The sequence below is a fragment of the Argiope bruennichi genome, chromosome X1, assembly GCF_947563725.1.
Source record: "Argiope bruennichi chromosome X1, qqArgBrue1.1, whole genome shotgun sequence".
NCBI classification, from domain to species: Eukaryota; Metazoa; Arthropoda; class Arachnida; order Araneae; family Araneidae; genus Argiope; species Argiope bruennichi.
Window position 1 is genome coordinate 93,430,119 of NC_079162.1, and position 13,353 is coordinate 93,443,471.

General features: G+C 27.6%; 1 protein-coding gene across 7 annotated transcripts in view; it reads left to right on the top strand.

The window, feature by feature from the left end:
- Positions 1-13,353, top strand: part of LOC129958840 (cAMP-specific 3',5'-cyclic phosphodiesterase, isoforms N/G-like) — a 327,156-nt gene that overhangs the window by 304,011 nt on the left and 9,792 nt on the right. For all 7 annotated transcript variants that reach the window (XM_056071557.1, XM_056071561.1, XM_056071555.1 and 4 more), the window contains 3 exons: positions 10,593-10,747; positions 11,407-11,529; positions 11,923-12,105. In XM_056071557.1, coding sequence (XP_055927532.1) covers positions 10,593-10,747; positions 11,407-11,529; positions 11,923-12,105 — 461 coding nt within the window. The remainder of the gene's footprint in view (positions 1-10,592; positions 10,748-11,406; positions 11,530-11,922; positions 12,106-13,353) is intronic.

Genomic DNA, 13,353 nt, shown 5'->3' on the forward strand with positions numbered 1-13,353 from the left:
TTATTTTTAAGATTTCAGAATATTCTTCCCTATATATTCTCACTGTGTTCCACATAGGACCATCATTAATAATGTGGATTCAAAAATTCTTATTCCTACTATTAAGCTATAAAAAATAAAATATACATCATTATATATACTTATTATGTGCTGTAAGGATGGAAGTTTTAAAGAATTGAAAAGTAATTGTTAATTTTTTAGAATTTAGAAATGATATTAATTATTCTAATTTTATCAAAAACTTTTGTTGAATATAAAATTTCTAAATGCAAAACATTAATTTTTTTTCAAAAACGACGAGTTACACTCATAGCAAATATGCGATATATCAGTTATAAAACGGAATTATTGTTGATAAAAATATAGAAAAAAGAATCGAAAGCATATAAAATTCTTAATATTGTTTTAAAATGGGATGGCTAAAAAGTTGCAAAATACGAAAACAATTCAAAATATTTCAGTAAACTGCTTTCTCTACTTAAACGGTGTCTTCTCATTAGTAAACTAATAAAACCCGTAAAGAACTTTTAAGAATTCTTTACAAATTCTTAAAAGAAAAAAACCGAAGTGTTTAATGCTCCTTTCCCTAAAAAAATTATATTTCGATTAAAAGATATTGTTTGATGCATTTTAAAGATATCCTATAATGTATTTCTATTTTCCTAAAAAGGAAAAGGAGGAACCCCAAAACCGATGACTCATTGTAATTTGAAAACGCAGGGGATGACATTTTTTTTTTTGCTTTTACGTACCCACAAATGATCTGTTGTAGGGACCCTTAAGCAGCAAACAATGTACATAGCAATTTGAATATAATCCTTTTTCCGAATGTTTCCCAGTCCCCTAACACTTTAATGGGCAGGAAACATAAATAATAATAAAAAAAAAGAAACCTCTACCCTGCAATGACATCCCCAGACCACACCATTCTTTGACCGGTGAGCTAGCTATATGGATAGCATAAACATTCAGCAATGCATTCTTTAACTTAGCGACAAATTGAACTAAATATTGTTGCCGTTCGCTAGCTCATATTGGCGTTTCTGGAAATGAAAATATTTTCATTTTTTCTGTCAATAAAAAATTAATTAATTAATTAATTGTCAGAAATCCATCATTAAGACCTTCATTATACACCAGTGAAGGTTGAAGTATTTTAAACAAATGCTATTATTATGAATAAACTAATCTTGAAGCATTATTTGTGGCTTCAAAAATTGCGAAAAATTTTGTAATAGTTTTTATTTTACTTATGTTCCTTCGGAAAAAAATGCTGTCCTGAAGTTAGAAAATTAGTTAATCAATAGTTAAGGAAAAGTAGTAAAGCGTTTTAAAGAAATCTTTAGAAACTTTTATATGGCATTTTAAGCAAAAATTATCTATTAAGATTAATCGAAAGCAATTAATTACACCTATTCCTTCTGTAAGTATATAGAAAATGTGACATTAAGGATTATGAATGTGAAAATGGTCCAGTTTTAGAAACGTGAACACAGACCGAGTGAAAGAGCAAATATTATCAAATAATATTATCATTTGAGTGAAAGAGCAAAAATAATATAAATAATATTATCATTTATATTATTTTTATAAAATTATGCGATTCAATAATGCGTTATTTTACAATAAAATTGATATAAATGAGTTTACATTTAATATAACAGTTTATAACAGATCCTCTTTGCATTCGATGTAATTGTGGTATAATATTACTTCTTCTAAAATTTAAGGGTTCTGACTAGGATTAAATTTATTTTAGATGTATAAAACTTACGAAACCATATAACAGTACAAAAATTATCTCATTCAACACTCAAAATCTGAAAAGTTTCTTCACAAATCTATAAAAAGAATTCGATTCAAATTATATTCAATGCTTCACATTTTGAATGTAAGCTTTTCACTATTTTTTTTTTTTTTTGACTTTTCAAAATTAAACATAAAAATATTTAAGGCGAATATTTCAGATTTTTTTTTATAAAATGAGAGACTTTGGGATAAACTTTATTAAAAAAATTCTTTATGACAATCTGAAATGTATCATTATATTGATATGATTGAAATTTCCCCAAATAAACTGCATTTATATGTAAGCTTGAAAAATGACTTCCACGTTAATTTTAGAAATAAATGTTAAATAATTTAATATAATTATAAAATTGCATTTAAATCATATAAAGAATTCCTCGCCAATTTTAGAATGAAAATTAAATAACTTAATATAGCCACAAAAATTATTAACTAATTTTTTAACATACCTAGTTTTTTAAAAGAGCTAAAAATTATAAAATAATTTCTCCTAGACCAATACAGATTTCTAAACCCATAAAGATTCCTAACTAGATAAACATTGCCCTAAAATTCTGTAACTATGAATTCTTAATAGCTATGAAAATACTTGGAAGATTTAAAATGAAAAACGTGGGGCGCATGCAGTAGAAAACAGTAAAGAATGCAGGAAGTATCTGTCATTGAGAAAATTCACACAATATATCATATCACGTGCAGTGGAATAAAATTGTTAGTGACTTAGGTGAGCTACTCATGCATCAAATGTCTATTGCATGCGTCCCTGGTTTTTCAATTTAAATCTTACAAATATTTTCATAGGTATGAAAAGTAAGTTACAGATTTTTAGGATAATCTGGTTCGGATTAGGAATGGGGCTGTATATTTTATGTTTTAAAGTCTGTTTTAAAAGCGTGGAATATTAAAAATTTCTTATTTAAGTGATATTTTTGCTTACTATTCTTAAGTGTGGGAAATTTTGCAATCGATTTTAAACATCTTGATGAGATTATGAAAAAGACGCGTCTTCAATTTCTTTTAACTTGATCATGTCTGAAATAGACAATTGCTATGCTTACTTACCAGTTACACATTCGAACATATTCATCATCATTATATAAATATATATACATATATATTATATATAATATGTAATCATAACAATTGCCAATTTCAGACACGATCAAGTTAAAAAAAATTGAAATAAACCTGAAATTTGACGCATCTTTTACATAGTCTCATCAAAATGTTGAAAATCGATTACCTGTAAAATAGAAATGCACATATTTTTAAAATATCAAATTTCTAGCTCATCGGAAATTTAGTTTAAAATTTTCGACGAGCAGACAAACAAACATAATGGCAAGAGACTTAAGAAACGTGTTAAAAGCAAACAAAAACTGTAAATTTTCAAAATTCTAAAAAATATATAAATTAATAGTACAGAAATTTTTAACGATACCTATATTCTTTTCATAATCTAATAATTTAATAAATAATAACCCAATGAATAATAATTGAATAATCTAAATTGAAATATCTAATTACAATAGTGTGCAAAGCTTTTGATGCAGGATCTATATATTAATTGTGAACCTATATTAAATGAAATGAATGCAAACATTTCCTTCTCTTAATTTTCACATCTCACAAGCATATATTTAACAGAAGAAATCACAAGCACCATATTCATACAAGAGTCGATACTTTTATTGAAATTCGGAAGACGAATAATTTTAATTTAACTTAATGACTTTTTTTTAAACATTAAAATATCTTGACTTTGAGTACCGACTTCTGCTGGTGATGTATATAATATTTTTATAATTACCACTAACCAGCAATTGATTTTTAATGCTCTAAAATCCGATAATAAGCTTTCTTTACAGATATTTCTTAAAGAATAATTTTTTTTTCAATAAAGGAAAGTTTTTCATAAAATTTCTATTATTCTCTTTGAAGATATTAGGAAAAAGTCTTTTTTATTATTTTATAAATAAGTCCCGTCTCTAAATTAAATCACTGATGAGATAAGATAATTATATAAATATATATGGAATCAATATCTAATCAATCTACGGAATGTAATTCCTCTCAAATCTGAACACCGAAAACAAATTTATTCACAAAATTGCTGCTGATGAATTTCACATGAAAGTTTTTCTTTAAAATTGTATGTGCTAAGAAAGCTCATTTTCAAAATGTCCCAAATATATTTCTTACATACTTTTCACCCTCAACGTATCCAGTTATATATCTTCTAAAAAGATTTGTCATTAAAATTTTACTAATTCTCCTTTTACATGCATTTATGGAGATAATTCACTGCCTTCAATTTAAAATGCATAAATAGTTTCTTTTATATGCATAAATATAAAGCAGAATAAATACTCAACAACTACATTTCCTTGTGCAGTTTCTATTCAGTATCTTCTAAAAATTGAAAAAAAGGACAGAACTTTGGCATTTTTTTTTCCATTAAAGCTTCAAATTTATGAAAGAACATGGGCAGTTATATAATTAGTCGAAAAATTCCTTTACTAAAATAATCACTTAAATACTTAATGATGATATGCAATATATGCTTTTAAACTTAAAACGCTTCTTTATAGAGATCGGTATCCCGATATTCAGAAAGTACCGAAGCGGTATTTCCAATGGAATAATTTTTTGCATTCTTTTTTCAACAAAAGTATAGAAAGAATAATTTGAAATAGAGCGGTAAACGTTTCACCCTCTAATTGTGGCACTAAAAGAATTTTGAGATTTATATCTGCATTAATTGAATTAAATTAGATTATTAAATTTTCAGAAAGATTTTATATTTTATTTCGCAAAACATCTTACATGAATTTTTATGGAAACATTGCCAACCTTCCTTGTGCAACGATCTATCTTATTTTCACCTTTTCAAATTAAAAAAAAAAATTGATGTTTACCCATAACATTTGAGTATTAAATATACAAATCACACGGCACTCAAATGGATATATTCGGCTATATAATTTGCCATATATTTTGCCATGCAATAATAATTTTGCCATATAATATTCGAATTATGTATAAATTCCTGTCTGATGAATAATAGTGTGTATGAATAATTTATTGTCTAAATATATAACACACTCATTTATATTAAGCTTTCCTGATAACACACAGGAAAAAGTAATCAGAGTTTGCACTGTATTTCAAAAGTTTGAAAATATTTCTACTAATCAATCCTTTTCTCCAAATGCAATAGTCTAGGCAGTGTATAGTATGTTTGAAGGATTTTCGTCTTTTTATTTAACGAGAGGAGCGCATAATAATGCTGCAAAATTCATCCTAGAGAAAACCTCATAATTAAAAATAAATAAAGACCCGATTGTTTAAAATCCATCCTGAAAGACAATTGAACGAATGTAAGATGCTTCGAGTTGAACCCTGGAAACCTCTTTAGAATAATTAATATGTAAATAAGAATTTACCGAAAATTTCGAAAACATAGTACATTGGTTTTGAAATTCTCAGCTATAATTCGACTCAGTTGTCGTAATTATTGTTTAACCATAAAGCATTCTTTATCTGTTCAAGATTTTATTTATTTAAAACTTGAAAATTAAAAAAATATATATAATAGCTAGCTCAGCAAGACAAACTATATTCCTCTGTTATTTATTTATTTTGGTAATCAATTAACATTTTAAAGTTCCAACTCATTCCTCCTGATGCTATGTCACCTATGTACTTCTGCTTAGATAAGTTAAATCATCTTGTCAAAATGTTTACCTGATTTTATGTTTTCTAACTAAATAAATTTTTTTTTCTAAATCATTCAATGTATTGATTTACTGTAGAGCAAACAAATGCTATTCAAAAATAGAGAAAATATTTAATGTTTATTTTTCAAGCGTAAATAGTTTCTTGTTCGCATAAAAGTTCTTAATATATGAGGGTAATTCCATAATAAAGGTATAATACGAAATTACTCTGACAATTATAATTCAAGAAAATATATAATACATTTCACAAAAACTGCATATGATTTATTTTTCAACAAAAATCTTCTTAAACATTTATATTTTTACCTCAGCGTGACGCTCTTTTCAATTCCCTTTCATATTGTTACTGTTTATCAAATTACTTGAGTAGAACGGTGTTTTAGAGATATTCCTGATCCACAAATAGTTTTCTTGTCGTAATTTTTTTTAAAGTTTCGAATAAATTAAAACGTTGGGGAGCTCGACTTTGAAGCAATTTTTATCCATATGTGAAGTGCTTGGTCTGCTTCTTTTGTTATCTGGATCATTTTTCAGATTCTATTGTCCGATGTAAAATTTTTAGTGCTAAACATTGTCATCTTTTTGGCTTCATACGTTCGGCCCAATAAGACTCTGTATCTGTTATTAAGTATGGTCAGATGAGGTTATCTGAATTTTGCAAGCTCCTTCGGCTTGCAAAATTCTGATAATTGCATGTACCTCAAACTTTGCATATTTTGTGATCAAACACCCTATATTTCTTTGCTTCCTGAATGCTTGAATAGGTCTTGAACAAAATGGACTTCAGTTTAACGTATTGCACTCCTAAAAGTGTCAAGTGATGCAATTCACGCAAATATCGCGCATGTTTGCTTTAACAACCACTTGTACTTTTATTATTTGTTGGCCCACGTACTTCTGATATATTATATAATTTATATCCATATATTATCAAATCTTATCGTGAGAGAAAGATAACTGGAAAAGACAGCTACTTTATCCCCTCTAAAACTGCTGCTTGATTTTGCTTTTTTGATTCAACACCTATTGCCTTCAGAATTTTGAGATATTCATATCAGAATTAGTAAAATTCGTTTCACTAACACCGCTATCCTGTATTATTGTTGTATCATATTCTCTTCTATGTCAACAATCTAACAGTCCAAGTTTCCCCATACTATTGACAGATTCTTTTTTATCAGAGACTATTAATATGGATAACGTTAGTGAAACGCAATCAAGTAGAAAAACTTTCATCTAAATGTTTCTGCATTATCTGTGATATCCATATAATTTATGCTATTTATCTGCAAGCAAACTTGAAAAAAAGCATTTTATTTTAAAATCTGACTGTTTAATATTTATTATATTTAAATAAGTTTTTAGGATGATACATGAAAGCGTTTTTCAAGTGTATTTAAATCACAAAATGGCAATTTATCAACAAGAACAGCAGAAAGAGAGAAAATTATAAATCATTATTCTATCAAATTTCATTTTTTTCCCATTAGTTATATTATCGCTCAGTTTGGAAGCAATACTAGCGATATTTTATAACGGACCTCGTAATTCTGAACACTGGTTGGTTGACAACGGAAAGAAAAAACAACGCTTGAGTTGATGCCCACAGGCACGACGAATCTTTAGAGGCATCGGGTTTCGAACATAAAGCCCTTGGGACCTCCAGCTGAGACCTTAATACGATTCCACCGCTGCTCAAATTTCAGCAGTATAGCAGACAGATGTATTTCTTTTGAGACAATGGACCAATATATTGTTTACAAATGAACATAAAACCATAAATGTGTAATTAAAATCCTAGGTTGATTTGTAAAAATTTATGAATCTTGTAATGTAATGCAAACATCTTAATTTTACTTCTGAAAATAGTGGCAAATTCACGAGCAGCGCTGGAGAAGCCACTGCTCCAGATTCGATGTGATTAAAACTCATTTGTGTACGCATTAAAGTTAAGAATTTAATTTGGATTCTTGTCGCGTATTAAATACGTCGTGATCCTCACTTTCGTGCTTTATATTGCCAAAGATTGGAGAGGCTAGGAGAATAAATTGTAATGTATTGTAAAACTTTATAAAATTACGGAAATCATCACAAACTAATCTTCGTGTAACTCAAAAATGGGAATTAATCAATTTGATCTACATAAATCAAAAATTTAGTAACTTATTTTAAATTTTACTAAATCATCTACTAAAGTTATCAGTAAGAAATTCAGAATCATCAGAAAAATCTTAATTGTAATTTAAGTTTTCCTAAATATACAAAATTGATAAAACGCCTTGGCTGTAATAAGTTACAAATACAAATTTTAGAGATAAAAAATCAGACATTTTATTAATTATTTATTTCACAATGAAACATTTCTGATCAATCCATATTATTTCCGTGACATCGGATATTAAAAGCAATTGCAGTCTTTTTTCTAGTTAAACTATAAATATAACGAACAAATTAAGAGGGAATAATCAGTTATCATTTTTATGTATTAGAAAAGAATATAATGAAATGAAACACGATATTTCAAAAATATCAAATAAGGAAGAATAGTTTTTTAAAACACTTGATTCTACATTTTATTTACTACATTTTATATTTTATACGCGAAATCCTGTCATTTTATTAATTATGTTTATCGTTGTTCAGATAAGCTTACAATACATTATGTTTGCAAGATATCGTTAATTTTAATAGTTGCTATTAAGTAATAAGACGTCTCATTTATATTCGAAATCTAAGTGTTACAATTATCTTGGTAATAAACCTTAATTGGAGTCATAAATGAAAATAATTATTTCCTGCAGTAAATCAAATAATTTTTCGGAACGTTGTTTTATTATTTTCCTTAAGAGAACGTCTTTACACTTTGTTCATTATTATTTATCAAAAATAATTATTTTTAATGCTATAAAAAGATGTTAGTAAATTACCAATGAAAGACATTACTGCTTAGCGAAAAAGACTTATGAAATCATATGGGCTATTAGCATTATTGCACGATATGCCGTCCTGTATAATTCACGTGGAAAATAATAATGGGCTAAAATAGGATAAAATAAGAACAACAGTATATATTTTTATATTAGTTTCAAATTACTATACCAAATGGATCGATGAATGAAAAGCAAAATGGTCTGTTCTATTTACTGAAAAAAATTTAATAAATTTTGCTTAGGAGCTCAGATGCATTTTTGTATAGATCTATTTTAATATAAATAAAAAATATGTACAAAATCTTATAAACGACTGGAATGATTCCAACCAAACTTTGCAGAATATTCTTCAAGACAAAAAAAAAACTGTTAACTATTCAAATCACAGACATTTATTTCATATTCAATTAATTAGAAATGAACAAAAAAATATTGCTGTTTTTTGCAGCATTTACGAAACAAATAATCTTACAAGGAATATTTTAATATTCTTTTACAAATAAAAATTCCCAGCCAGATTTTGCCCAATATTCTTTAAGACAAAATAAATATAATAAGAATAAGAATACTTTCGACTTTTCAAAATACAAAAATTTATTATAAATTAACCAGAAATGTACAAAAAAATGTATCGTCTTTTTGCAATATTTATGGAAACAAATAATCTTAGAATATTTTAATTGTCTTTAAAATAAAAATTTCACCATTTAAATTATACCAATACTTGCAAAATATTTCTTTCAATTGATATTTATTTTTTAAAAAAAGTAAATATCTTAAAATGAATACTTTTGAATTTTATATATATTAAATATATTAAATGAATTAAATATATTATTGAATATATTAAATATATTAAATGAATTAAATATATTAAATGAATTAAATATATTATTGAATATATTAAATGAATACTTTTGAATTTCTCTACCACTATTTTTTTAATGTCTGCATTTTTTAATATCTATATTTTTGCCAGCATTTCATTCGTTTCTAAGCAGTGGTTTGACAATTCCTAAAAGCTGGCTTAAGCCACTCTTTTAAACGGAGGCAAAGTAAATCTTTTACGAGCAATTGAAATAAATGTGCGACAATAAAAATGAACCCATATTTTGTTTTTTATCTACTGAACGTCGAATGAAAATAATTTACTCCCCCATAAAATTTATAATTTTACATTTTTGTACGTAATTTTTCTTTCGAATGTTATTAATTCTTCAGAAAATTTGACGCACATGATTTCGCAATTGAGAAATTTTTCGACATTTCTTTGTTGGACAGCGTTGAGACTTTCAACTATTCTACAACTATTTTTTTTAATTTCTCTGTTATTTTATACATGCTTTTGCCGCCTTTCTTAATGGCATTATAATAGTGATGTAATATTACATAAATGCAAACATAGGATAATTACTTAGACGGAGGTAGGAAAAGTAATTTTTTTTCCACATCAAATAAAATAGATGTTTAACAGATGTTTAGGCTATGCGAAATAACTTAGACTTTGCCTGTTTTCTGTATCACCTATGGAGAAAATTACACAAGCAAAATATTTTTAAACAATCTTAAATTTCAAAATGTTGTCTTCGTGATGTTGTACATGCTGAACAAAGACAAATCCGACACCACCGTTTCAAGTTAGATTGGATTTTTTTACTAGCAGCTAATATTGATATAGAAAATGGGTATTTGCAATGCGATTATTTGCACTTCTATAAGTTTCAGCTGCTTTACAATTTATCCATTATTTTTCAGGTTTTGTAAAATAAAAATGAATTTACTGTCTTTTATTCTTCTTGGTACTGCAGTTTTAGTAATCGCTTATAGAACTTTTTATAGGAATTCATATTTAATTGGAAATGTTTAAAATAATTAATCCACTTCCCTAAAATACTGTAATTGTTCAGCATCTGATTTGTTTTTATCAATGATGAATGTTTACTTTCTCCAGGTATATCATCAATCAAGTATATAGCTCCAGCTTTTAACTTTGATTTTTAGATGATTCTAAAAGAAATATTCCTCAACCTTTTAGAAATATTTTTTTTCTAATTTCCGCTTGAAATATTTTTCAGCCACTGTTCTTATAAGTAATCTTTCTATTCTATGATAGGCTCTGAGTTAGCTCTTATGTATAATGATGAATCTGTACTGGAAAACCATTCTTTGGCTGTAGCATTCAAGATGCTCCAGGATGAAAATTGTAACATTTTTGCGAGTCTAAACAAAAAGCAATTATTGAGTCTCCGGAAAATGGCTATTGATATGGTAAGTAATTTTTTTTAATAAATTGAGAATCAATTTTGATATTAAATAATAAGGCATATATGAGGTCTAAAAATTATCTAAATATAGACAGGTCTATCATCACTGGTTTGAGATAAACCGAAATTTTCTATTGTAGCAGCTGTTATTGATATGAGGATATTCGAGATAGAATTATATGCTTTTCAATAGCTCTTAGCTTCTTTGACATTTTATTCCCAAGTCGAAGTTGTTTGATATAATTTCTAAATTCTTAGTTAACATTTCCTATTGATTTCTGATTGAAACTTGTCAGTTAAATTTTGTATTGGCTACTACCTTTGCTACCTTTTCGACAATTGAATAGTAATGATTATCTCATTTTTTAAAAAAGAAATCTTTCACTTTTTATCTTATTTTATGCAACATATTTATGTGAATAGCTTCTTTTCTTCTTTATATATTAAATATCGGATTTTCAAAGCATCTTATTTTTTCACTATTACGTTTCTTGTAACAACTAAAAATCCACGTATAAAGAATTCAAAATGTTCAATTCTTTATTTTATTTTTCTTTCTTTCAATTCTTTATTTATTTTAATTTTTCAATATTTAATCAATAATGATTTATGAAATATTAACCATAATGCACATTTACTAATACACTATTTGTTTTTTTACAGGTACTAGCCACTGACATGTCAAAACACATGAATCTCCTCGCTGATTTAAAAACTATGGTCGAAACCAAAAAAGTGGCTGGATCTGGAATGGTGTTGCTGGATAATTATACAGAAAGAATACAGGTACGTAAATGAAATGAAAGAAAATAAAAATGAGTCTAACTATATATTACTTGGAGCATTCCGTAATTTTCATTAAAAATGATAATATATAATTATAGATTTATAATGCCGAAGTTTATTTTTACGTAAGTAAAGGATTCGAGCTATATAGTACTATCTGATATAATTCTAAGCAATTCAAATAAATTTTAGAATGCATTGAATTTTCTGAAATAACTTCAGCTGTAATGTACCTTTGATAATATCAGACAGAAGCTTTAAATAACGATCTTGATAATTATTATCCATATATTTCAGTTACGAAGGCGTAGATAACTAATAAATCAATTTTAATTAAAATTCTTAAATTGAAGTGGACATTTTACTTATCTAGAAAACCATTCTGCTTTTCAGGTATTGCAGAATATGGTCCACTGTGCAGATTTGAGCAACCCTACTAAGCCTCTCCCGATTTACAAGCAGTGGGTTAGTTTGATTATGGAAGAGTTCTTCCAACAAGGCGACAAAGAAAGAAGCCAAGGAATGGATATTAGTCCTATGTGTGACAGACACACAGCGACTATTGAGAAATCTCAGGTAAATGTTTTTATTCTAGTAATTGTATGCACACCTTCTATGCACACCTTCAAATATGGCACAGAAATATGCTTTTATATAGTCCAGATAGTGAGCAACAAATTATCCGTATGTATACTCCCATGTTCTTTATGTATAATAATATTGAATTAAGAATATTGTTTTTATGTTTTTCCTTATTCGAAACTATTTAGTCCCTAAGAAGTAATAATAAGTGCATGATTGTTTTATCATATACAGAGTGTTCGGATACCACAGAACAAATTGTGCAAAATTAGAATCTTTGCTCTGAGTACTATAGTGGCTTGAGTCCTTGAATAACCCCAGTTAATCTCCATAAGCTTTCTAGCTACCTTTCATTCATTTAGCTATCTACATACATGAACAACACTTACAAGTATAAACACCTGTCTATAACTACCTCACAGTATAAACAAAAACACATGTCTATAACTCCAAAATAAACATTGCCAAATATTCTAACCAAAATATACTGCAAAGAACAATCACAATAGCCGGACGCTACCACCAACCAAGTAACATAGGCCAGCGCACTCGTTCCTCCGACCCACACTGTCATGCAATCACAGCAGTCTAGTTTTTCCTCTCATCAGATAGAGTAGTTGTTACACAATATTCCTCCTTCTTTCAGGTCATTTAGTCACCATGAAGGAGATGATGATTTCGACTAATACAGATATTATTTAAGTTGTCTTTCCCTCTTTTATGCTCTATGGTATAGTTGTGAGCTTGTAATGCTAAAGTTTAACGAAGCAATAATTGATTAGATCCGACATTTTTCCTTAACCAAACTAGAGGATTGTAGAAGTTTTGAATACAAAATTCTGTATGACTGTCATTATAACCTTTAAGTTTATTTATGCCGTACAAAAGGGGAAATGGTATGCATTCTTTTTCTGTTGTTGAATGTTTTCTCTTAGCTGACATAAACGTTTTATGATTAGCAATATCGGTATTCCGTTACCTTTATCATTCTTTTGCGTCAAGACGGTCCCTTATACTAAGTCTGAAGCTTCAGTTTATGATATGAAAGACTCAAAAAAATTGGAATATGAGCCTAACTTAAATTTTTTAAAGCAATTCCAATGCTTTTTTGCATGCCTCATTTCAATCAGGTTTACCTTTTTTATTTTTTATTTCAACAAATCGGCCAACGGTGTCATTGTTACTGAAAATATGAGCCAGTAATACTCCTCTAGGTCAAGAAAAGCTCTGATTTCAATTTTG